Consider the following 25,465-nt stretch of genomic DNA (forward strand, 5'->3'; position numbering starts at 1 on the left):
TGTAACAACTGACTTTAAACCTCTTCCGTATCTCAAAGCCCCCAAACCCATCCCTAGGGGTTTCAGAGCCCAGAGTTGAGTTCTCTCAACTCACTTCCATCTTACCCCTAGATCACTGTATCATGACCCTGTTCCTCTGCCTTTCCCATCTTATAAGAAGCATCCTTCTCCTTTCCCAAGCTACCTTCTCCACTTGTGCCTCATCTGAGACCTCCATTTATCACCCGTTCCCTTGCAACTCCCATGACTCACCACCTTCACTCATCATTTCACTCATATTTTGTACCATGTATGTGCCAGGTGTTTAACATATAATCATGCTTAAGTCTCCACATGCTAACAAGAAAAACCTTGATCATCCCTGCTATGCCCTCAAGTCATTACCCTCCCCGCTCCTTTGTGTTCCCAAACTTTGTTGATCTTCATCAAACCCTCTGATGCAGATGGCTCCGAAGTTTGCATCCCATTAGGCTGGTGCAAAAGTAATGGCGGATTTTGCCATTAAAAGTAATGGCAAAAATAGCAATTATCTTTGTAACATCCTAGTATCTTTTCTCCTTCTACCAAACTTTGTCCCTGAACCATCTCATCACCTATAACTACCTCCTCCATGCAGTTGATTCCCAGATCTCTATTATTCTACTGAAAGTCCATTCCCCAACTTTCTCAGCTAGAATAACAGAAGCCCAATTAGAATTCATGCTACCAGTTTACCACCACCACCACCACCACCACCATCACCCTGCCATTCTTAGCAAAACCATCTCTTGAGTGGAGCTCAAAGATTTGTAATGATCTCCCACTCCCCAGAAAGAGAACTTCAGACTCAGCCTAGAAGTAAAGATCCTCCAGATATGGCCTCAACTACCCTCCAACCCATGTCCCCAGTGCATCCCTTTGATGCCCCCTTCGGTGGAGTTAAAATGGAGTGAGTGTTTTCCTTTTCACATACTCCTAGTGTTCTTCCACAAATACAATTTTCACCTCTTGAATATTTTCAAGAATTCTCCATGCTACACACAGTGAAATCCAAACTTCCCATCAGGACCCCAGTCTTCCCAAACCCTCTTCACACTTTTCTACCTCCATGCTTTTCCTTGGGTCATCCTCTTCTCTAATATAACCTTGTATATTACTCTAGGTTCTCCAAAGAGCAGAGAAATAGAGGTAGAGCTATACACATAGAGAGAGACAGATTGATTTGTTGTAAGGGATAGCTCACATGGTTATGGAGGCTAAGGAGTCCTGGAGTCTGCAGCCAGCAAGCTGGAGACCCAGGACAGCCAAGGATATAGTTCCAACTCGAGTCCATATCTAAAGTCAGGAGAAGATTGATGTCCCAGCTAAAATACAATCAGGTAAAGAGAGCAAATTCTCTGTGACTCTACCTTTTTGTTTTGTTCAGGCCTTCAGTAGATTGGATGAGGCTCACCCACATTGGGGAGGACAATCTGCTTTATTCAGTGTACCAATTAAATGTTATCCTCATCCAGAATACCTCAGAGACACACCCAGAATAATGTGTAGCCAAATATCTGGGCACCCCACAACCCAGTCAAATTGATACATAACATTAACCCTCATGCCTTGCTTCTACTCTCTCGCCATTACTGCATGGCCAAATCCTTCCCTTATTTCAAGGCTTATTTCAAATGTTACCTCTTAACTAAGCCTTCCCTCCTAACCCCAAATATTAATAGAATTGGTTTCTCCCTTCGCTGATGTCTCAAAATACGTTGTGTGTTTCTCTTTTACTGTATTTATTACAAACTCCCTTATAAATCAAGGCAGTGATTCCCAGACAAACAAAAAATCAAAAGAGTATAAAAGAAGTCTTCTTTGAGTGTGAAATATCTCATGGAATATAGCACATGGCCTCTTCATGAAGAAACTACTGGGAAAGAAGAAGACAAGATGGAAGAGGCCAGGGAAAGGGGGTTAGTAGAAAGCACTATGAGGCTGGGCTCATACGGTGGCTCACACCTGCAATCCCAGCACTTTGGGAGACCAAGGCCGGCGGATCACGAGGTCAGGAGATCAGACCCTCCAGGCTAACACGGTGAAACCCCGTCTCTACTAAAAATACAAACAATTAGCCAGGTGTGGTGGTGGGCGCCTGTAGTCCCAGCTACTCAGGAGGCTGAGGCAGGAGAATGGCGTGAACCCGGGAGGCAGAGCTTGCAGTGAGCTGAGATGGCGCCACTGCACTCCAGCCTGGGTGACAGAGTGAGACTCCATCTCAAAAAAAAAAAAAAAAACCCAATGAAATAAGTCAGTGGATGGGTGTCTATAATTTCTAAGGGAAACACAGTATAATCCAAGAATTTCATAGCCAGCTAAATTATTGCCCAATCAAAATAGGCAAAAGACACTATCACATGTTCAAGAACTTAGAGAATACAGTATTTCTGAGCTCTTTTTAAAAAAAGCCTTCATAATAAAATTTAGTCAAGAAATTAAAAAATAAGCAACTTGTGAATTGAATGACAATGACAAAAGGTTAGTGATGTGAGGTGAATCCATTTAAAAATAGGACTATGATTGCAGAGCAGAAAGAAAAGGTGGTCAACCTTAACAACATAAAACAACCTAGAAATAACTAGTTTCCAGAGGTAAAGGGAGGGACTGTAGGAAGTAGAAGTGCTAATGCCCTTTATTAGGTCAATTAATCAGGTCTAAAATTGAAATGTGGTTTTAAATATGTAATTTCTTATTTTCCTCCCTAACTACCTGAGGATCAACCACCATGATGAATGACACAGTAACTATCTGGACCAGGAAGTTCATGACCAACTGACCGCTCCAGAGGAAACAATGGTCACCAATGTCCTTCACCCTGGGAAGGCAACAAAATGTAGAAGACCACAATGGATGTCATCTTCATATTAATATTTAGACTCAGAACCCATTTTGGTGGTGGTTAAACAATGGGCTTTGGCATGCTATCTGGTTCTTTCAATTATGCAAAGAAAAATGAACTCAAACATAGATTTGCAAGACATGGCTGGCATGAGAAGACGACGACCTCGAGAAAACAGCAAAAAGAATGCAAGGGCAGAATGAAGTCGAGAGACTGCAAAGGCCAATGTCGGTGCTGGCAAAAAGCAAAAGGAGTAAAGATTTTGCAATGAATTTATTTGCAGTGACTGTACAAATTTTTCATGAGATGATCACTCAACTGTAAAGACTTTTACATATATATAAAACATCTTAATATTTTTCATCTTTGATTTCTTAGATGTTCTAGAAACTGATTTTTAGTGAGGAAAAACTACATTTATCTGAGTTGACCAGTTCCTTCAGTTTCACTTCTGTTCTTTTTCTTCTGATAAATTTACACAGCATTCAATTTGCTACTTCTTGTTTTTAAAATCTCATTTTGTGTGATGTCTGTTCATGTCTCTAGCCATCTTTGTGCATAGCAAGGAATGCTGTTCACTTAATATTAAGGAGGTTTATTTCTTGGGGTCATGAGATTTGGGGTGACTTCTCTCCCTTTTTGTATTTTTCTTTATTCATTATTTTTTTTGAGACAATGTCACCAATGTCCTTCATATTAATATTTGGGCTCAGAACCCATCTTGGCAGTGGTTAAACAATCGTCACCCACATTGGAGGGCAGTGGTACGATCTCAGCTCACCAAACCTCTGCCTCCCAGGCTTAAGCAATTCTCCTGCCTCAGCCTCCCCTGTAGCTGGGTTACAGGCACGCACCACTACCGCCTGGCTAATTATTGTAGTTTTAGTAGAGACGGGGTTTCACCTTGTTGGCCAGGCTGGTCTTGAACTCCTGACCTCAAATGATCCACCTGCCTTGGCCTCCCAAAGTGCTAGGATTACAGGTGTGAGCCACTGCACCCAGCCTTTTCTGTATTAAATTTTTTAAAACACAACATTTAAAATAATCAAGTCATTCTTTTTGAATCTACTTGGTATTATAGGTATTCAAATACTCACCTATTCTCTCTTACGTGATGACAAACTTGTTGAAATGTCATTTCATTTTGTGGTTCCAGCCCCAGGGATTCTGACTCTGACTCTAAAGTGTCTGTATGCAGAGCGAGCAAGCACCCCGGATGATTCTCTTACAGGTGTTTTAAGGGCAGGAGTTTGAGACACCCTGATGCAAAAGAACGAACCCTCAAGGAAGTTGGCTGTGCATGTCTTTTCCTTCTTAGCACAGGAAATGACAGAAAGATTATCCAATCAGTACCACTCATAGCACTTGATTATATGTGTGTGAGGAATTCAGAAATGGTTTCATCAAGGTTGAAGACCTAAAAGGAGGCTATTCTCTCGGACACCAAGTCCCATCTCATGCGTGGTTGAGTTAGTAGAAACTGAGGATGATGCTTCTTCCTCCAGCATTGGCATCCCACGGTTTTTGTTCAGTAGATGAAGTACCTCCATCCCCCAGCATCCCCAAGCTCAATCCCAGTTTCCTCACATACACTTTTTTATTTTTTGAGATGGAGTCTCACTCTGTCACCCAGGCTGGAGTGCAGTGCAGTGGTGCAACCTCAGCTCACAGCAACCTCCACCTCCCAGGTTCAAGTGATTCTCCTGCCTTAGTCTCCCGAGTAGCTGGGATTACAGCCATGCACCATCATGCCTGGCTAATTTTTCTATTTTTAGTACAGACACGGTTTCACCATGTTGGCCTGGCTGGTCTCAAACTCCTGGCCTCAAGTGATCTGACCACCTCAGCCTTCCAAATGCTAAGATTACAGGTGTTAGCCACCGTGCCCAGCCTCCTCACTTACACTTTTACAGAAGATCTGATCATACCCACTCCGCAGAAGTCAGAAGGGCCCCCACGTGGTGTTAAACGGGAGTGAAAACTTGAGTTCAATCAACTGAGGGTGACACAGAAACATTTCCCCCAAAACGTTTTTGGCAGCTCTGCTGATCCATAACCTGGCTCCATTTCAGGGCAAGACCTCCACTTAAGCTGCACTGGCTTCCACTAGAGTAAGTCACATTAACTCATGGCAAACACAACTGAAGAGCAAAAAGATTCTTTTTAAAATGATTTTTTCTCTCACTTACCAACACACGCTGGCCTCCCTAGTGCCTGACTCCATTCAGCACCTGTTCCACTGAGCACCCACTGAAAGCTCAGCTCATGAGCTGAGATGACCCAGACATCAAGGAGTTTACAATCCAGGGGAAGAACAGACCTGAATACAAGGATGACAGTACAAGAGGGAGTCAAAGAGCCCAACTTGAAGTTTCAGCAGAAAGCACCAAAGACTGGTTCCCAACCCAGCTCCCAGAGCCAGAGCCAGGCTGGCTGCAGGAGATCAGCTGGGAGCTTTTGCAAACATAGGTCCTAGCTGAGCCCCTAATCATCGGATAGGGAGTCACTGGGAGTGAGCTCCAGGAATTGGTTTATTTAATAAGCACCCACACACACGATTCTGATGTTCCTAAGGGTTGTAGAAACGTGGAACTACGGAAAACACTTAAAGGCACTAAAAGAAACCTATAAATATTCACTACCATCCCAGGCATCACGAGGACGCTCCACGTGCACTATTTCCAATACTTCGAATAACCTGCAAGGGAAGCATTCATTCAGGACGATGGGCTTTATCGGGATCAGAGCCAGCCCTTGGAATGCTTGAACCTGCGGTGAAGGTCACCCCCTCCTCCCCACAGAAGGGGGCTAACATTAAGGAGCAGGGGCCAGATGAGAAATGGAGTGTCCTTTTATTGTGAGACCACAGTGAGCGATTTTTTTTTTCAGAGTCTCATTCTTGCCACCCAGGCTGGTGTGCAGTGATGCAATCTCAGCTCACTGCAACTTCCACCTCCCGGGTTCAAGCGATTCTCCTGCCTCAGCCTCCAGAGTAGCTGGGACTATAGGCGCCCACCACCATGCCTAGCTGATTTTTGTATTTTTAATACAGACCGGGTTTCACCATGTTGGTCAGGATGGTCTTGATCTCTTGACCTCATGATCTGCCTACCTTGGACTCCCAAAATGCTGGGATTACAGGTGTGAGCCACCATGCCTAGCCTGAGACTTTCAAGTAAAGCCACAATGGACCACAGAGCTTAGACATCAGGCTTAACATGGAATCTCTGTCATTAAACCTTCAGATCTTATTATCTTTGCTCAAAGAAGAAAATAATCACTATTGACATTTTTAGGACATCTGAATGTAAACTTGACCTTAGAGTATATTAAGGAATTACTGGTAATTTTATTAGGTATGACAATGATCATATAAAACATGCCCTCATGTTTTTAGAGGGAAAGTAAATTACGTAAGGATGAATATCATGATGCAATTACATAACTACTGTAAACTATTTTTTAAACACTTAAGAAAAACAAATGGAGTAAATATTGCAAATGTTAATAGTTTTTAAACCTATGTGATGGGTATATGATAGCTCATTAAACTAGTCTACTTTTATATATATTGAAAATTTTTCATAATAATAATAAAAAAAAACCTTAGCCAGGCACAGCAGCTCATGCCTGTAATCCCAGCACTTTGGGAGGCCAAGGTGGATGGAGGACTGCTTCAGCCCAGGAGTTTGAGACCAGCCTAGGCAACATGGTGAATCCTCATCTCTACAAAAAATAGACAAATTAGGCATGGTGGTGTGCACCTGCAGCCCCAGCTACTCAGGAGGCTGAGGTGGGAGGATCACCTGAGCCCAGAAGGTCAAGGCTGCAGTGAGCCAAGGTCACACCACTGCACTCCAGCCTGGGCAACAGACCCTGTCTCAAACAAACAAACAAACAAACAAAAACCCTCTTGATCCCATTTCCCAAAAAAATGATTTTTTTGAGATCTTACCATCTCCTGGCTTGGTGCAGAGTACAGGAAATCAAGACAAAGTACAGCACACAAGGAATAAGGAGGGAGGGAAGCATGGGGGAGGCTGACACTGTGGACTTTCCCAGCTCAGTCGACCCATGCACCTTGCTTCATGGAAGAAAGGAATGGAAGATGAATCATGCCTTTAACAAACAGTGACCTTCCTCACTAGTAAATGTGCCTCCAGAAGTGTCCAAGAACTCAGTGCCAGAGCCAGGCTGGCTGCATGAGAATCACCTGCGAGCTTTTGCAAACATAGGCCCCTACTGGGTCCAAATGTATTCATCTCTTGGAGAGGAGGAGAGAGGCAGAACAAGGAAAAGGATGGGAAGAAACCAGGCTTGTGCACAGGAAGATGCTGGGATTCCTCCTGCACGTTAGTGCAATGCATCCTATTTTACAAGGTCACAGAAGCTCAGAGAGGTGAACCTGCCCAGGTTCTCATAGCTTGTAACTGGCAAAACCTGCCCAAACCTCGGTCTCTAGAGATATTTCCACTTGCTTCAACTCTGGAGCTGTCTTAGTTGTAAAGATGACAGATTCCACTCATGACTCACTTTTGTTTGCAGATATTGCCTAAGATCCCTTGTGAATGTTTAGGTCAGGGCTGTTTTTGTTTGGTGAGTTTTTGGTTTGTTTCTTGTTTTTTTTTTACAAAGCAATCTTGTAGAAAGAACCCAAAGTGGCTCCCCCATTTAAGACCCTGTAAACAGGAAGACCAGAGTCTGCAGTCCTGGTCTGGTTTCCACACCTTCCTTAGATTTCCCTGTGTGTAAAATCCAACAATCTTTGACAAATTGCCTCCCCCAGGGGAGAGATGGAGGAAGTGTTAACTTTGCTGTTTTTTTTTTTGTTTGTTTTTTCAGACAGAGCCTCACTCTGTTGCCCAGGATGGAGTGCAGTGGTGCAATCTTGGCTCACTGCAACCTCTGCCTCTTGAGCTCAAATGATTCTTGTGCCTCAGCCTCCCGAGTAGCTGGGACTACAGGCAGACGCCACCACACCTGGCTGATTTTTGTATTTTTAGGAGAGATGGGGTTTCGCATATTGACTAGGCTGGTATCGAACTCCTGGCCTCAAGTGATCCACCCCCCTCAGCCTCTCAAAGTGCTAGGACTACTACAGGCAAAAGCCACCATGCCCAGCCACTTTGCTATTTTTTTTAATAGACAGCTTCGAGGTCCAGTATGATTTCACAGATTAGGAAACATCACAGGCAAAGAAGAACACTTTGCATTCAAATAGTAGAATGTTTTCATTTTCAAAGAGCTCTCACCTGCCATCTAATCCTGTCTTCCTAGCAGTCCTGGGAGAGAAGCAGATGTGGTTTCCAATCCCACTTTCCAAAAGAGGAGACTGAAGCAGAGGCTTTGCAGATGCACAGAGGACATGTGAGGACAGGTGAGGTTCATGATCATTGTCAGCCCCCTCCCCCAACTTGACATTCCCAGACCTAGTGGACTTCCAAACAGAGGAGACAGAAGAACTGATCAATCAACTCTGCCATGGGTGCCAGGAGCCAATTTTTCCCTGGCTAACTCGGTCACATCCTGTCTGGGATCTCCAACTACTACCCATCCCACAAGTCTCAGCTAAAACAGCAATTCAACGGGGAACATTTTTCTGAGGCCCTAGGATTGGGCTAGGCCCTCTCCATCGCTCTCTGACCTTCCCCTACTGCAGAACTTAGCACCTGTATGTCATTATTTGTTCAAACATGTGTCTTTCGTATGTTCTCCACGTTATCTGCAGCATCTGCCAAGAATAATAATGAATAGTAAAACCTAATCTCTATTGAGTGTCGATGATGCACCTTTAATGTGACATCTTATTTAATCCTCACTATATCTGCAAGAGTAGAAGCTATTAATAGCCAATTTTCAGATAAGAAAATCAAAGCACAGTTTCTATAACTTACCCAAGCAGCTAGCTAGGAGGCAGCTTAGTTTGAGCCCAGGGAATCATATTCCAAAGACCATGTTCTCAATTACTAGAGCAGGTACCTCCCCAGAATCTAGCAGATGGTTAACGAGTCTTTGTGGAATAAATGAACAGAAGGACAAGCAGATGGATGGATACATAGGTGGGTGGGTGGATAGATGGGTGAATGGACAGATGGGTGGGTGGATAGATGGGTGGGTGGACAGGTGGACGAATGAATGGATGGTTGAGTCAGTGAAGGGATGGCTAAGTGGATGGAGAAATGGATGAGTGGGTGGGGGGTGGAGGGATAGATAAATGGATCGATGGGCGGGTGGGTAGATGGTTAGATGAGTGAATGGGTAGATAGATGCATGGGTGAGTGGATGGATAGATGGGTTGGTGGGTGGGTAGGTGGATGACAGCTGGGTGCATAAGAGAGTAGGTTGGATAGATAGATGGGTGAGTGGGTAGATAGATGGGTAGGTGGGTGAATGGATGTGTGCATGTCTGGATGGATGGATGGATGGATGGATGGATGGATGGAAGGAAGGAAGGACGGAAGGAAGGAAGGATGGAAGGGTGGATGGATGGACAGATGAACAGACGGACTTGGGCATTTATTAGGGGTCCTCCAAAGAATTGAGTGATTTCCCTAGGGTGTCTCATCACCTGCAGGTAGGTGGGCAAGGGGGCTTGCCTCTGTAATACTCATGATTATGGGTAGTGCTCAGCCTTAGTCACCACTCTCAGAACACTTTATTGACTAGGAAAGTCAAAACTGGCATTGATAACTAAGGAAAATTGCAGCTATAACTAACAGAAGATGTTGAGCTGATGACAGCTGGGCAACCAATAATCAGTAACTTGGCTGTGTGATGTTACTGCCATGCTGGGCAGGTAGAGCCAGGGATTCCTTAATCCCTCCATCACATTAAGGATGCTTATCAAGACTTCCCCCACAATGGGGACAGGGATATCATCAAATACTTGCAGTTCACCCCAAAAAGCTCATCCTCTTCATTCCACCTGCACATGACCTTCAGCTCAAAGACATTTCCAGTCCTCCAGGTCAGCCCTTCTTCCAGCCTTTGAATTAACCCTGATGACTGCCTGCCAATTAGCTATCTTCACCTTACATCACACATCCTTTTCCAAGGCTTTCCTTCAATCCAGCCCGCACTAAACGCTAGAACTATTGTTGACAAAATCCAGAACAAGCTGGGTGGGGGATGCAGGTGGGAAGCAGGCTGTAGTAATGGGGAAAAATTCTAAGCAATCTCGAACACAGAAAATAAACTATACAGGTAAGAGAGAGGCAGTCAAGAGAAGAAGTGTGAATTTTGCATAACTGAAGCTGAAGAAGATCGGGGGGCATGGCAGACCACAAGATAAATATGATATAGATTCCTTTTTAAAAAAGTATAAACATCCACCCTTTCCTACTGACAACTGTGCTTCAAATATTGCTAAGGTCTTTACTAAAGGTGAGTCAGAAAAACTGGGCATTTTATGCAATACAGTAAGAAGTCCCATAGGCAAGTATGTTCCTGACACCACCTTCTAGGATAACCCCTGGGATTCTGGTTACTCCTGTCCTAAAGTTGTCTCTCACTCCTGCTGTTGGAGAACTACCATGAGAGAAGAACCATAGTGAAGTGGTTAAGAGTGTGCACCCAGCGACCTGCTAGATGGCTTCAAACCATCACTATCTAATACCGAGCAAGTTACATAATGTTCCCAAGCCTCAACTTTCTCATCTGTAAAATGGGTATGCTGTCACTCATTAATCAAATTCCAGGTGAGCATATACTAAACACCAGAGACACAAATAAGAATCAGGAACAGGCATGGCCCTGGCCCTCACGGTGACCACAGTCTTGAAGGGGAAGGATGACATGCACAGAAATAGGAAGCCGCAGCTGAGCTAGTGTCTACCACAGAGAGGCACCTGGTGTCATGAAAACAGATAAAAGGGGGTTGCTGTGACTGAGTCAGTGTGGCCAGGCATCCCTGAGGATGTAGTGACTCCACTGTCAGATGAGACAGTGACCAGGTGAAGAGGCAGGGAGAGGGAAAATCTTTCCAGGCAGAAAGAGCAGGATGTGCAAAGGCCCTGTGGCAGGAAAGGAACAAAGGAAGTGCAAGAGCCTGAAAGAGGCCAGAGAGAGCAAGTGAACATGTGGATAATCACAGCACCCACCTCATACAGGACTTGCAAGAAATTGAGACCCTGTCTGTAACAGATTCAGCAGTGACTAAATAGAAACTATCTCCTAAAACACAGGATGAGGCTCCTTGGTGATATTTTCCACGTGATGCTGCCACGCACTCAGAGGCCAAGTTCAACCTGCCTGTAGACAACCTCCAAGCCAGCTGGACACACACACACCCTCAGGCTCAGGATACCCAGGACAGAGTCCTGGATGCTTGAAGTCATGATAAGTATCCAGAATGACACAGAATTCCAGCCAGGCATGGTGGCTCACGCCTGTAATCCCAGCACTTTGGGAGCCCGAGGTGGATCACCTGAGGTCAGGAGTTCAAGACCAGCCTAGCCAACATGGTGAAACTCCCTCTCTAGTAAAAATACAAAAAAATTAGCCGAGTGTGGTTGTGGGTGCCTGTAGTCCCAGCTACTCAGGAGGCTGAGGCAGGAGAATTGCTTGAACCCAGGAGGCAGAGATGGCAGTGAACTGAGATTGCACCATTGCACTCCAGCCTGGGCAACAAAAGTGAAACTCCATCTCAAAAAAGAAAGAAAAAAAAAATGACACAATTTGCTAAAGGGGGAGAAAGGGCTTTCTTCCAAAGCTGGGCCTGGTTTCTACAGAGAGTCTTTCACATGAAAATGAAGCGGCTCTTTGCAAGCACCTCAGAGGAGAACCCTTGGCCCTGATGAATCAGGCACGTGGGCAGATCCAAGACAATCGGCTGCGTGCATGTGAACTAGCCTATCGTGGAAATGCAGTGCTTTCTTTGTTTGGGGTGGTTTAATCACCAGGAGGGAGAAGCTTCTAAAGCAGCATTCAGAGGTGGCTGTTGCCTGGGTTTTCTGGAAGGGGGAGGCGGTGAGGATGAGGGCTTCCATTTCATCTGCAGGCCTCTTGCAGAAGGAGCTGGGGAAAGCTCTGCAACCATCTGCACAGTTTGCCACCTTGTCTGGCTGGGCAGCCAAGCTCCAGATGGGGGCAGATGGGATAGCTCTTGCCACCGTATTTGGAGAGAGATGGCAGGGAAGTCAGCCCTCATGGAGAAGAGACAGGAGCAGGCAGGTGCTGGACAGTGATGCCCAGGACCCTGGGGCTGAAGTGTCCAACCCCACAGCCTCTAGGTGCCACTAAAGCAGCCCAAGAGGACCTTCTCTGTCCATCTCCATCCTGGCACCTACAGACACTTGGAGAGAGTCCTTCACATGGGAACTCACAAATGCACACTGTTAACCCCCACACGGAACTCTCATACGTAGCAAGTGAAAAGACAGGATGCCAGTTTAACTTGAATTTCAGATAAACAACAAATCATTTTTTAGGGTAAGCAGCTCCCAAATATTGCATGGGATATATTTGCACCAAAAAAAAAAAAAAAAAGGTTAATGAGAAATTCCGGTTTAATTGGACCTCCTGTATTTTACCTGGCAAGCCTAACCCTGCAGAAAACCTCGAGCTTGAAACTCACAGAGAAGCCACGGCCGTGCTCACACACGTGCACAAACCCATATGCCTTACAGAGTCAAGGGCCGTGATGAGGGTCCCCACCCCTGCACACTTCCCTGTCCTCTGTCTGGGCTCAGAGTAAACAAGGGGTCACCTGGCATCCACGTCTAAGCTGGGCTTGGAGGTGTCCTAATGAAGCAGGATGCTGACCTGCACTTCCCCAGCTCAGCTGGGGCTGCAGCCAGGCCTAGCTTCCAGTCTCGGGCCTAGAACAAACAGCACAGCCCCAGACCTTGGCAAGAAGGCTTCATCTCAAAGGCCACGGGTTCAGGACCTATTAGAAGCCCCACTTCTTTCCTCTGTTTCTGCTGCCGTTGCCCCAGTCTCTGACCCTGCCACTCAATCACTCTATAAACACAGCAGGTACTAGGGGTGGCTCTGGGCTCGGCACTAAAGACATTGCCCCTGGTAAAGCCACAGTCTAGCAATGACAGTCAACCATGTATGAGCAACAGCCCTGCCTCACAGGTGCTGACTGTGCACAAGGCTGGCGCTGTGAACGTGCTCTCAGCAGTGATCTCACTGAACACTCGTGGCAGCTCTAGGATGCAGACAGCAGCATCACATTATCCCCATTTTACTTATGAGAAAACTGAGGACTGAAGAAAGCAAACACAGGCCTCGGGATGTGCAGTAACATTGCCAGGAATGTTTGAGAAAGCAAACTTCTCCAGAGTGAAGCAGTCTGCCAGAGCTCAGAATTCAGAGTGCCTGTTAGCAGGGGCTGGGGGCACTGTGGGGCAGGGGCAGACAAGCGGGTAGGGGCTGGACCCCCCCAGGACACCAGGGTGCAGACTGGTGTGAGTAAAAGAAAGAGAGGTGGTCGTGCCATCATCTGCAGAAGATGATGTCTACAGAGGACAGTACCATGGGAGCCCTTGGGGAGCCGGATGACTGGATGGAATTTTGCACAGGATGCAAATTAAGCACAGATCCCCCTCTGACCCAGACAGCCCACCTCCAGGAACATCTCACAGAAATGCAGGCACAGAGCACTAAGTGATGTGTGTGAGGAAATTCATCAGAACACCGTCTGTGATTGGGAAAAGGGAGAAACCACCCAAAGACGTATCAGTGCAGGGCTGGTTAAATGAAGCATAGTGCATCCACACGTGAGAATAACTGCTGGGAGAAGAAGGTGGTACCCAGCTTCCAACGTGAGACAATGTCAAAGGCATGCTGCCTGAAAAGCAGGCTTCTCCAAAGAATAAATATAGCATGATTCCATTTTTATTTTTTGAAAAAGGTTACAATAAACACCTATGTGCAAATACATGTGCTTGCGTGCACAGAGGAAAAAGGTGTGGACAGGAACAGAAAACCAAACTCTGCATGTTCTCACTCATAAGTGGGAGTTGAACAATGAGAACATACGGACACAGGGAGGGGGGCATCGTACACTGGGGCCTGTCGGGGGTGGGGGACAAGGGGGAGGGAGATGTTAGAACAAATACCTAATGCAAGCGGGGCTTAAAACCTAGATGATGGGTTAATAGGTGCAGTAAACCACCATGGCACATGTACACCTATGTAACAAACCTGCACATTCTGCACACGTATCTCAGAACTTACAATAAAAAATAAAAAGAAATCAAAGAAAAAGGTGTGGAGAGGTATACCCCAACCCTTCCCAGTGTTACCTCTGAGAAGCAAGATCAAGAAAAGCAAATTAACAGGAAGTTTTGTTTTTTGTTGTCTATATGAATTTTTTTTTCTTTTTTTTGGAGACATAGTCTCGCTCTATTGCCCAGGCTAGAGTCCAGGAACACAATCTCGGCTCACTGCAACCTCCTCCTCACTGCAACCTCCTCCCTCACTGCAACCTCCTCCTCACTGCAACCTCCTCAACCTCCTCCTCACTGCAACCTCCTCCTCACCGCAACCCCTCCCACCCCCCTCCCCCCCCCCCCCCCCCCCCCCCCCCCCCCCTCCCCCAACCCCCCCCCCCCCCCCGCACCTCCCCCCGCAACCCCCTCACCAACCCTCCTCACCGCAACCCCCCCCCCCCCCCCCCCCCCCCCACCCCCCCACCAACCTCCCCCCCCCCCTCCCCCCCCCCCACCCCCCCTCACGCAACCTCCTCCTCACCCCCCCCCCCTCCTCACCGCAACCTCCTCCTCACGCAACCTCCTCCTCACCGCAACCTCCTCCTCACTGCAAACTCCTCCTCACTGCAACCTCCTCCTCACTGCAACCTCCTCCTCACTGCAACCTCCTCCTCCCCCCCCCCCCCCCCCCCCCCCCCCCCCCCCCCCCCCCCCCCCCCCCCCCCCCCCCCCCCCCCCCCCCCCCCCCCCCCCCCCCCCCCCCCCCCCCCCCCCCCCCCCCCCCCCCCCCCCCCCTCCTCACCTCCTCCTCACTGCAACCTGCTCCCTCTGGGTTCAAGTGATTCTCTTGCCTCAGCCTCCCAAATAACTAGGATTACAGGTGCACACCACCAAGGCCGGCTAATTTTTGTATTTTTTGTAGAGACAGGGTTTCACTATGTTGGCCAAGCTGGTCTTGAACTCCTGGCCCACCCGCCTTGGCCTCCAATAGTGCTGGGATTACAGGTGTGAGCCACCATGCCTGGCCTGCATTGCTTGAATTCTCAGACCACATGGACCCTCTCATCTGGCCCAACTACAAGAGTCCAAGGCAGGAAAGGCGGAAGGCAGGGGCTTACCCCTCCATCAGGACAACATAGAATAGAGTCAAAAAAGAAAAACATGAATGGATCAGTCAAGAGGGCCGTGCACGTCCCCTCCCAGGCACCTACACCTTGCACCTTAAGTCGACAGGCTTTCAAGCCACACAGTCTTCCTCCCCAGAGACTAGCAAGGACACAAGCCCTGGCCAGGCCCCTCCAGGAGGATGGTCTGAGGGACAAGGTGGGGTGCACAGTCAGGGGTGGCGGGAGGAAAGGCGGACACGAAGCCAAGGAAACCAGGGCACCGCATGCTTCCTGAAGGCCACCAGAACAGGGCGCTCCACAGAGCCCCTGTGTACCTGTTTCTACAACAGCCTGAACACAAGGAAAAGAGAAACAAGGAAAATACACAAAGCCCTGCCTCACCTGGAGCAGGTTAAATAAAGGTGTGTGACTTTGTCTTCATGTCCTTTGGAATTGGAAATCCACGCTTCCTCTTCTGTGCCTTTAAGGTCCTGGCTGCTGCCCCACAGCTCCCTTCTCTTCCCTTCTCCTCTTGTCCTAACTCTTTTTTTTTTTTTTGAGATGGAATCTTGCTCTGTTGCCCAGGCTGGAATGCAGTGGCACAATCTCAGCTCACTGCAACCTCCACCTTCCAGGTTCAAGCAATTCTCCTGGCTCAGCTTCCCAAGTACCTGGGATTATAGGTGTCACTACGTCCAGCTAATTATTGTATTTTTAGTAGAGACAGGTTTTCACCATGTTGGCCAGGCTGGTCTCAAACTCCTGGCCTCAGGTTATCCCCCGACCTCGGCCTCCCAAAGTGCTGGGATTACAGGTGTGAGCCACCATGCCCGGCCCTCTAGTCCTAACTCTGCCATCTCTTTGCAGTCTTCCTCGAGCAGCTTTTCCTAGGCCCGCCCTGCCCCCCTCCAGAGCTGCACTCTCAAACCACCCCCAATGCCCCCTGGCCCTGGCCCTTGCCCCGGGGCTCTGATCCTCAGCTGGTGAGGTCTAGAGGGTCAGAGGGAGCCAGACTCCTTAGAGAAGCCAAGGCAGGAGCCCTGTGCTAGGCTGCGGGTAACCTGCCCCCTTCCAGCTGGGGCCAAATAGAAGGGGGAAAGGCTGCCCCCAGAATACAGGGCCCTCAGAGGCCCTGGGGATCTCTGCTGGCCGTCAGGAGGACTATCACCTCAGTGCAGTTGCCTGCAAGGAGGGCTGTGCAGGAAGCTGCATGTTGCTCAGAGAACAAAAAAAGGAAATTAAATGCACCATCTGGTTATTAGCAAGAGCTTTTGAGGCAGACACTTAAATATGCACGCCTAGACATTATAAAACTTGGGGAAATGTTAATTTCAGTAATGCCACTTCTTGTGTTTGCGGAAACCATTCTTTCATCTCCCTTCCAAGTAATTTGGGGGCTCCATCCCTCAGAGTGGCCAGCGCCAAGACAGCTGGCCTCACTGGGTTTTGTAAGCTGTGCAAGGTGAGATCCCAAGCCCTTGCCTGGAGACCCATCTTAGGAAAATGTTAGAACAGGGCAACAAGTTGCCATTTCCTCCCTCCTTTCTCTTCCCCATACAAAAATCAGAAAGCACACTAGCGCAGTGCCCAGCCACAGTGGTGAGGAACCCCGCTCAAAATGCTGGGTTGTGCCCCTGATAACAAAGACCTGCAAAATTGGGACTCACCTGCTGCAACCCTAGCCCCGACTTGTGTACATTTCAAGGGTGGCTGGACTCATGGTCCCCTGGGACATCAGGGTGGTACAAAGTCCTCTTAACCTAAGACTGTCAGGGTACAAGGATCAGCATTTTTTTTCCTTTCTCTCGAGGGCCAGATGGTAAATAGTTCAGCTTTGCAGGCCATAGGTCTCTGTCCCGACTATTCAACTCTCCATTGTAGCAGGAAAGCAGCCACAGGCAATATGCACTGAAATGGGTGTGGCTGTGTTCCAATAAAACTTTATTTGTATGAACAGGCCGGGGGCTGGTTCTGGCCTGTGGGCTATAGCCTGCCTCCTCTGCTACAGCGTGACCTCCAAGGACCATCCATCTTGTAGACCAGCACCTGGCACACAGGAGCTGCTCAGATACTTGAAGAAGGAACGGAGAAGGCACACAGCTCCCAGTGTGTAGAGGTGAGGGTCTCCCAGTGGCACCATCCTTTGCCATCTCATGCCGAGGGACACAGCCAGAGCAGGGCTCTCCACCAAGGCTGGGTTCTCCTCCAGGAAATGTGATAACATGACAGAAAGCATCATGGAAGGATAGGGGCTTTGGAGTCCCACAAACCAGTTTGCAAGACCAGGAGCATCCTGCACTTCCTTGCACACATCCTGGGTGGGTGCTGGAGCATCTAGACTTAGAGTGAATCTTTTCCCCCTCCTCCCCCAACTGGCCTCCATTAAACTTCCAGCAACAATGTGGTGTATGTACACAACGGAATACTATTCAGCCTTCAAAAAGAAGGAAATCCTGCCATTTGAGACAACAGGGATGAGCCTGGAGGATATTATGTTAAGTGAAATAAGCCAGGCACAGAACGACAAATACCACATGATCTCACTTACATGTGGAATCTAAAACAGTTGAACTCAGCCAGGCATGGTGGCTCATGCCTGTAATCCCAGCACTTTGGGAGGCTGAGGCCAGCAGATTGCTTGAGCCCGGGAGTTCGAGGCCAGCCTGCATAATACTGCAAGACCCCATCTCTACAAAAAATACAAAAATTAGTGGAGCGTGGTAGTGCATGCCTGTACTCCCAGATACTCAGGAGGCTGAGGTGGGAGGATTGATTGAGCTTGGGAGGTCAAGGCTGCAGTGAGCCAAGATCACACCCCTGCACTATAGCCTGGGCAACAGAATGAGACTGTCTCAAAAAAAAGAAAGAAAAAGAAAAGAAAAAAGTTGAATTCACAGAAGCGGAGTAGAATGATGGTTGCCAGGGTGGGGAAGTGGGCAGATGGCAAAGGACACAGAATGTCATTTTTAGAGAAGAAGAGGTTCGGGAGATCCATGGGACAACATGGTACCTATAGTTAATAACAACATATCATACACTTGGAAATCACTAAGAGAGTAGATTTTTTAAGTGTTCTCACCACAAAAAAATTAGTCTGGGAGGTGATATGTTATTTAGCTTGATTTAGCCATTTCATAATGTAGACATACTTCAATCACATCATGTTGTATACCCTCTTGTACATAATTTTTGTCAATTCAATAAATTCAACAACTCCAAAACACAAGACATTCTCTTTACAAAAATAATTATTAAAAATAAAATTCAGAATTCTATTGTATTTATTTAATTTTGAAACAGAGTCTCACTCTGTCACTCAGGCTGGCTGAAGTGCAGTGGTGCAATCTCGGCTGACTGCAACCTCTGTGTCCCCGGTTCAAATGATTCTCCTGCCTCAGCCTCCCAAGTAGCTGGGATTACAGGTGTGTGCCATCAGACCTGGCTAATTTCTGTATTTTTAGTAGAGACAGTTTCGCCATGTTGGCCAGGCTGCTCTTGAACTACTGATCTTGGGTGATCCGCCAGCCTTGGCCTCCCAAAGTGCTGGGATTACAGGTGTGAGCCATTGTGCCCTGCCAGAATATAAAAGATTGTTTAACTCAACTAAAACATTAAAACATAGATTATTTCTATAAGTGGTAATTGTTCTAATATGTTTTGGTCAAAATAGTCTCCTTACCTATCCACAATTAAATGGTTAATTGACATTTGATTGGATTTTGATGAAGTTTTCAAATCATGATTGACTTTTCCAATGTATAGTAAAATGTGCTTGAAAATATTTCATAAAAATTAATATTTAAAAATGGTCAGGGATGGTGGCTCATGCCTGTAATCCCAGCACTTTGGGAGGCCAAGGTGGGCCGATCACTTGAGGTCAGGAGTTTGAGACTAGCCTGGCCAAACCTCATCTCTACTAAAAATACAAAAGTTAGTCGGGCATGGTGGCATGCACCTGCATTCCCAGCTACTTGGGAGGCTGAGGCAGGAGAATCCCTTGAACCTGGGAGGTGGGTTCCCGAGGCTTAGAGAAAAACCCCCATCTTGTCTGTCTCCACTCTCATCCCAGGCAATCGCAGTCATTTCCATAGCCTCAACCACTATCTACCTGGGATGCCACCCAAGCCCGAGTCTCCAGCCCAAACCTGCCTTCCTAGCCCCAGACCCGTCTGTCCTGGCACACATTGCCCCCTGGGTCCCAAGCAACCTCAGCCAATGAGTCCAACGTCAACTTCCTGTCCTTGCCTGACACTGTCAGCCCTGAGATCAGACTTGACCATTCACCTCCAGTACCTGACAGGTCCGTCAGTCCTTTGGAACATATCCCACGAACATTCCCCAAACCAGGCACCGGACTCCACACATCAACACCGTCATGTCAGTCACCAGCATCCCTGGCAGGGACCCCTGTCCCAGCCTCCAACTCATCTCCTTCCTGTCCCTTCAGTTCTGTGTCACATTCCAGAGGCCACAAGAAGAAAAATGACCACCCTAATGAAATTAAAAGAATTGAGAAGACATCTCCCCATGGTCCAAAGTCTTTCCAACTGAGAAACACATATCAAGATCCAGCCTGCCAGCCCTGCGGTTAAATGTTCCTGAAATAATTAAAGCCCAGGGCAACACAGCCCCCACTCCACAAGTACTCCCAGCATAGTAAGACTTGCTTCTCTGGAGGGGCTTGAAATGTCCAATGTGTACCCTGGCCCTCTCTGTCGTAGCTAACAGGAATGTGCTTCATGTCTTCTTCCTGCTCGAAGGACCATCCACCAACCTGTGCAGGCAGCACTTTCGGCCAGGGGAGGATGCAAGAACTTCCCACCATTTCCCACTTCTGCACTGCATTCCTCAGGAGCCTGCCTCACAAATTACAAGAGCACCACTGCAGACACGCCACGTTCCAGCGGGTGGCCATGTCTTCATGTCAGCTTGAAAGATCGTCGCCAGGGAAATATCTATATCTCGGCAGAGAGAGCTTCAACCTGTGTAGTCCAGCTGTGCTCAAATGGAAATCCAGAAACCCAGATATTGGTCCAAACACCCCGTCTCGGGGAGTCGGCTCTGCAGGTCCCCAGCGTGGGAGTGAACTGGGTGGGCCACCTGCCCTGCCTGCCCACATCCCTGCTTCCCGGAATCCTGGACCCTGAGAACCAGGGGGACATGGTGGGGAACAGGCAAGTCTTGTGCAGAAAGCCAAGATGCCACCCAAATCCACTCTGCAGTCTAGGTGGGTGATATTCTGCTCTGCACCGCGCCACTACATGAGGGGATGGAGGATGGAGTCTAGACAACCCCAATGTAGAAAGATATTGCCCAAGTATTGTGTGCTTTGTCTGTGGTACAATGCTATGCCCAGCCCAGCGTGGGGGTCACACTTGTGATCTCAGCACCCTGGGAGGCAGAGGTGGGCGGATCACCTTAGCTCAGGAGTTTGAGACCAGCCTGGCCAACATGGTGAAACCCCATCTCTACTAAAAATATAAAAATTAGCAGGTGTGGCGGTGGGCACCTGTAATCCCAGCTACTTGGGAGGCTGAGGCAGGAGAATCACTTGAGCCCAAGAGGTGGAGGTTGCAGTGAGTGGAGATCATGCCACTGCACTCCAGCCTGGGCAACAGAGTAATATTCCGTCTTAAAAAAATTAAAAATAAATAAATGATATGCCCAGCATTTTCCATGTACTGTCTTATTATCTCAGTAAATCCCATATAACCTTCCTATGAAAGTGTATCTCACTTATCTCCATTTCATAGATGAGAAAACTGAGGCCCCTGGAGTAGCATTAATTTTCCAAGACTGCATTGCTCATAAAGGGTACAGCAGGGACCCAAGCTCAACACTCTGACCCTCAAACATTTCCACAAGCGTAGACCAATGGCTCTCAACTGGGGTGGTTTTGCTTGCGTAAAACTCCCTTGCTCCATGGCATCTGAAACCGTCTGGAGACATCTGGGGTAGCCATAACTGGGAGGGTAGAATGGCACCTAGAGGATGCAGACCAGAGATGCTGCTAGCCATCCTACAATACACAGGATGGCCCCCCCACCACCACCATGAATGGTCTGACCCCAAATGTTGTGACTGTGCCAAAGCTGAGAAATCCAGGTTTCTCCTCAGCAAGAAGGGAAAATACCTGCAACATGGATGCACCTCTGCAGGAGCCCCAGGCTGACAATAACCTTCCTGATCTGGTTTCAACCCTGGATGCTTTGACCTGGTGCATCATCAGGGATTTCAGGAACTCCAATGAGTTATTACCCTTGAATGCCCGGTTCCACCTGACAACCCAGAAATCTCTGCCGAGGTGCCTGGTCTTGGGGAAGGCTCAGCAAATGGTTGAGGTTGATAACCAAATACCTAGGAGAGACTTTTCTCTCCCTCCAGGAAGAGCTGTGGGGCACACACACCCTGGGATCATTCACAAGCGGTCAATAAAGACTTGGGGAGGGCCAGGTTTTCTAGGCCTTCTCAATGGGGTAGGTGTTTGTGGATACACAAGAAGCCTGTGAAACTTCTGATATTGGCAGGAAATCAACGCCCCCCACCCTCTACCCTCCACCCCCCCAACTCCCCACCATAAACACATGCCCTGCATCAGGACTTGGCACTCAGGGACTCCTGGGGTCCCGATTTACCTGCTAAAACATCCTCTAGCCTTCACCAAATAAAGATACCCCTTGCCACCCAACCACAAGAGCACAGCCTGGGAGCTACTCCAAGGGACATCCAGTCACATTAAAACCTCAGCCATCCAGAGCACCAGGCCTGGTGATGAGAAAGAACATTTTATCCTTAAAAGCATCTGAATGTCCACGCTGCTTCTTGCAGAGAAAAGTCCAAAATAATATGCTATTAAAGAACGAGGATGGTTTTGACATTTTTACCAAGCTAATGGTCTACACAGACAAAATCTCATAAAAGGGCACTCTGTTCTTCTTGATCCACTCAGATATGGCCTGTCAGTGAAGAAACGGGCTCTCCTCCTCAAAGAAATCGCTGCTGATCCTCACACCAGCCTGACACTGTTCATGGGTTCTTCAAAGAGAGTATTCCCATAGAAACTAAAAAGGAAGAGGAATGTCTCTGGCGGGCATTGTGGGCAGCAGTGGGCTCTGGGCCAAATTTTAAGTTTGAAAATCGAGATTCCCTCTTTTCGAGGGGCCGCTGGACTGAGCAGATACAGGCACCATGAGAAGAGGGTACCACATTCAGATTCAGGAAACAAGGATGGTTTCTGTTCAGTTCCTCCATCATCCTTCAGATCATGGGATTCCCATTTCCCTCTGTGGACCGAAAAATTCGGTGAGGTTTCCGCCTTTTAAATATTTCATTATCAATATATCATCCTTTCAGCCTCCAGAAAGCATTTTAACATGGAGATTCTGGCTGAAGACTCTTGTGGGTCTCTCTCTCTCTTTTCCTTGAGACAGGGTCTCACTCTGTCACCCAGGCTGGAGTGCAGTGGCATGATCACAGGTCACTGCAACCCGACCTCCCAGGCTCTAGCAATCCTCCCACCTCAGCCTCCCAGGTACTTGGGACTACAGGCACACACCGCCATACCTGGCTTTTTTTTTTTTTTTTTTTTTTTTTTTTTTTTTTTTTTGGTAGATACGAGGCTTCATCACGTTGCCCAGGCTGGTCTTAAACTCCTGGGCTCAAACGATCCCCCCCCTTCGCCCTCTCAAAGTGCTGGGATTATTGGCTTGAGCTACCACGCCCGGCCAAGAACCTTGTCTCTTGTGATGCACCCCAGAACAAAACATCACTGCAAAAGCACAGCAAGGCATGAGTTTCAGTCCTAAGTCCCATTTATCTACCATACACTATACGCCAGGCACGACGCTAAGTGCTTCTATGGACGAGCTTCCCTTAATCTCAGCAGTAACAGCCCCAGACAATGGGGCCTGTTGACAGATCCATTTGCCACTGAAAACAGGAAGGCTTAGAGAGGGTAAGTAACTTGTGCCATGTCAGCCAGCTAAGGAGGGGCAGAACCAGGAGGCAAACCCCAGCCACCTGGCTCCAGACTCACGTTCCCAAGGTCCCACTACACATGGTCACTCCACTGCATTCTGGTATCCTGGTCTTTGGCAGAGTCCACGTAAAAGAGGGAGGTAGAGGGAGTGACAGGGACTTCACGCAATAAAGTTGCCTGGCGTTACACTGCCACCGTAATTGTGTCCCCGACCAGGACCACTCCCTTCTCATCCTTTCCGTGATTGGCCCTGGAAAACCTTCCAAAGAACTGTCCTCCTTCTCCCGGGATCTCAGAGAAAATTCACCTGAGTTCAGTGTCCAGGTGACCCAAGCTGTGAATGCGGTAACGTGCACGGGGAGATGAGGATGTCACCATGGGCAAACCTCCCAGACAGCATCCAGGAGCAACCCCAAGACTGGGCAGGGGCGGCTCTGATGCAGCCCATGGCGAGGAGGGCTGCCGTGCTGCCTAAATGGGTTCAGAATGAAGGCCGCCCTCTCTCCCATGTGGGGCTCATTAACCACGAATCAAATTATTAAGACAAGCTCGGCTGAGCAAACGGTCAAACTTAAAAACAGGTGGAAGGAACAAAGAGGTCAACCCCATTATCCATCAAAAACCATCAAGGTGGCAGCCCTCTCTGAGGGGTACAGCTCTCCAGCGGGCCCTCATCTGCCCTCCAAACCCATGTGCCTCCCCAGTGGAAGGCCAGCAAAGCCACACAGGAAGAGTTGGGGTAGGAAAGCAGAAAGTGAACCCCAGGAGGCCAGACTGGCCACGGAGCCCCATCCCACACACACAGGCCCGGTGACTCAGGGGCCCACGTGGGCAGGACACCAGGAGCTCACAGGGACAGCGCCCCGGGGAATGCAAGGAACTTTGCCTCTCTGTCCCTCTCTGTAGGGATGGAAAGAGGAGAGAGATTTGTGGGATGGAAGCCACTGCCTCCTCTCAACTCTCTCTGCCCAACCAGAAAGGGAAGGAAAAGAGGAAGATGCGGGACAGGTGAGGAGCTGGGTGAGCGCCGCCAGCCCGCAGCCCAGCAGAGCAGGGCTTGGCCAAGCCTGGCGCCAGGGACTTCCCCCCTACCCCCACCACAGGCCCCTCGCCAGGTGACAGGCACCGACAGAGTCCCAGACAGATGCCCCAGACAGGATGCCCAGCGCAACCCCCGCCGCTTCCCCTGCTAGGGGCCCCCAGGACGCGGGGCTCCCCCTCCCCTTTTGGCCAGCCGCAGAGTCCAGCGGGTCTCCCGGCCACGGACGTCGTGGGAGAATCAGGAAGTCGAAGCCACACAGCCGAGAAGGGGCAGCTGGCGTCTCGGAGGCCGTGACGAGCTATCACTCCGCGCCCGCCGGATTTGCCGCTCAATTACCAACTTCAACCCGGGGCCGGCCACGGAGCCTCCCGCCGCCCCTACCCCGCGCCCCCGGCACCCCCGGACCCCCGCGCCCGCGTCACTTACTCCTCTGCCGTCGCCACCTGTCTGGGTGCCGGTCTCCTCCCTGCCCGGCCGCGGCGCGTCCTCCCCGTCCTCGCAGTCCTCGGGCTGTGCGCTTCCCCCCTCCAGCCCCAGCCGCAGCCTCTTCTCTTCCGGAGGGACGTTGTCCTCCTCCCTCCTGGGCCGGCCATCCCTGCCTCGGGGCTTGCCAGTGGCTTCGGAGCTGCGGGAAGGGCTGGCCATGGCTCCGGGGGCTCTGCCTGCACCTGGGGAAGAGGAAGGACCCGGCGCGAGCGGCCTCTCGGCGGAGCTGGAGCGTCTTAGCGCGGGCTCGGTGCGTCCGCGCGGCGCAGAGCTGGGCATCCGGGCGGGCGCGGGCTCCTCCGCGGGCCGCTCCTGGCTCTCTGGCGCCCTCTGCTGGCCGCTCGCGCGCACCGGGGACACGCCGGGCCCTGGCCTGCGCCGTGCTCACCTGCCCCGGCCCAGGAGGTCGCTGTCCCCTGCCCGTGGCCAGGTCAGCTCCGGCCAGGCCCTGCACCTCCTCCCCGCCCCAGCCAGGTTGCACCCCGATGGTCTCCCTGCCCAAGGAGGAGAGAAGAGAAGGGACGCCCCGAGAGGGTGGACATCGGCCACAGCCACCTTGTCTTTGCTCTTACCCTGTGCCTTGCATGATTTGGAGGTGGTGCGAATAACCGAGGCTGCTCAAAACTCGTGGAGAATTCCGCCTGCAAGATGCATGAATGCACCTTCGCATTGCCTACCAACAGATATTTTTTGAGCAGCACTGTGGACCAGGCGTGGTGATGGGGGAGGGGATATTGTAGTGAACATGACAGGCATTGCCTTCACCCAGTGGGGCTCAGCGCTGGGTGAGAAGGCATTGAGAATGGACATTGTTAATTGGCCAAAAGGAGGCCA

The 25,465-nt window shown here is 49.2% G+C and overlaps 1 protein-coding gene and 1 pseudogene across 1 annotated transcript in view; one reads left to right on the forward strand and one right to left on the reverse strand.

Annotated features, from left to right (window-relative positions):
• LOC115834834 (putative cuticle collagen 91) overlaps window positions 1–25,250 on the reverse strand; it is a 112,272-nt gene extending 87,022 nt beyond the window's left edge. The window contains 2 exon segments of the mRNA XM_030812410.1: window positions 24,572–24,858; window positions 24,861–25,250. Of these exon segments, the coding sequence (XP_030668270.1) occupies window positions 24,572–24,858; window positions 24,861–25,173 (600 nt within the window). The 5' untranslated portion in view covers window positions 25,174–25,250.
• On the forward strand, window positions 2,750–3,645 carry LOC105739157 (annotated as a pseudogene).
• Window positions 25,251–25,465: the final 215 nt, after the last annotated feature.

Source organism: Nomascus leucogenys, chromosome 4, assembly GCF_006542625.1.
Source record: "Nomascus leucogenys isolate Asia chromosome 4, Asia_NLE_v1, whole genome shotgun sequence".
Classification (NCBI taxonomy): domain Eukaryota; kingdom Metazoa; phylum Chordata; class Mammalia; order Primates; family Hylobatidae; genus Nomascus; species Nomascus leucogenys.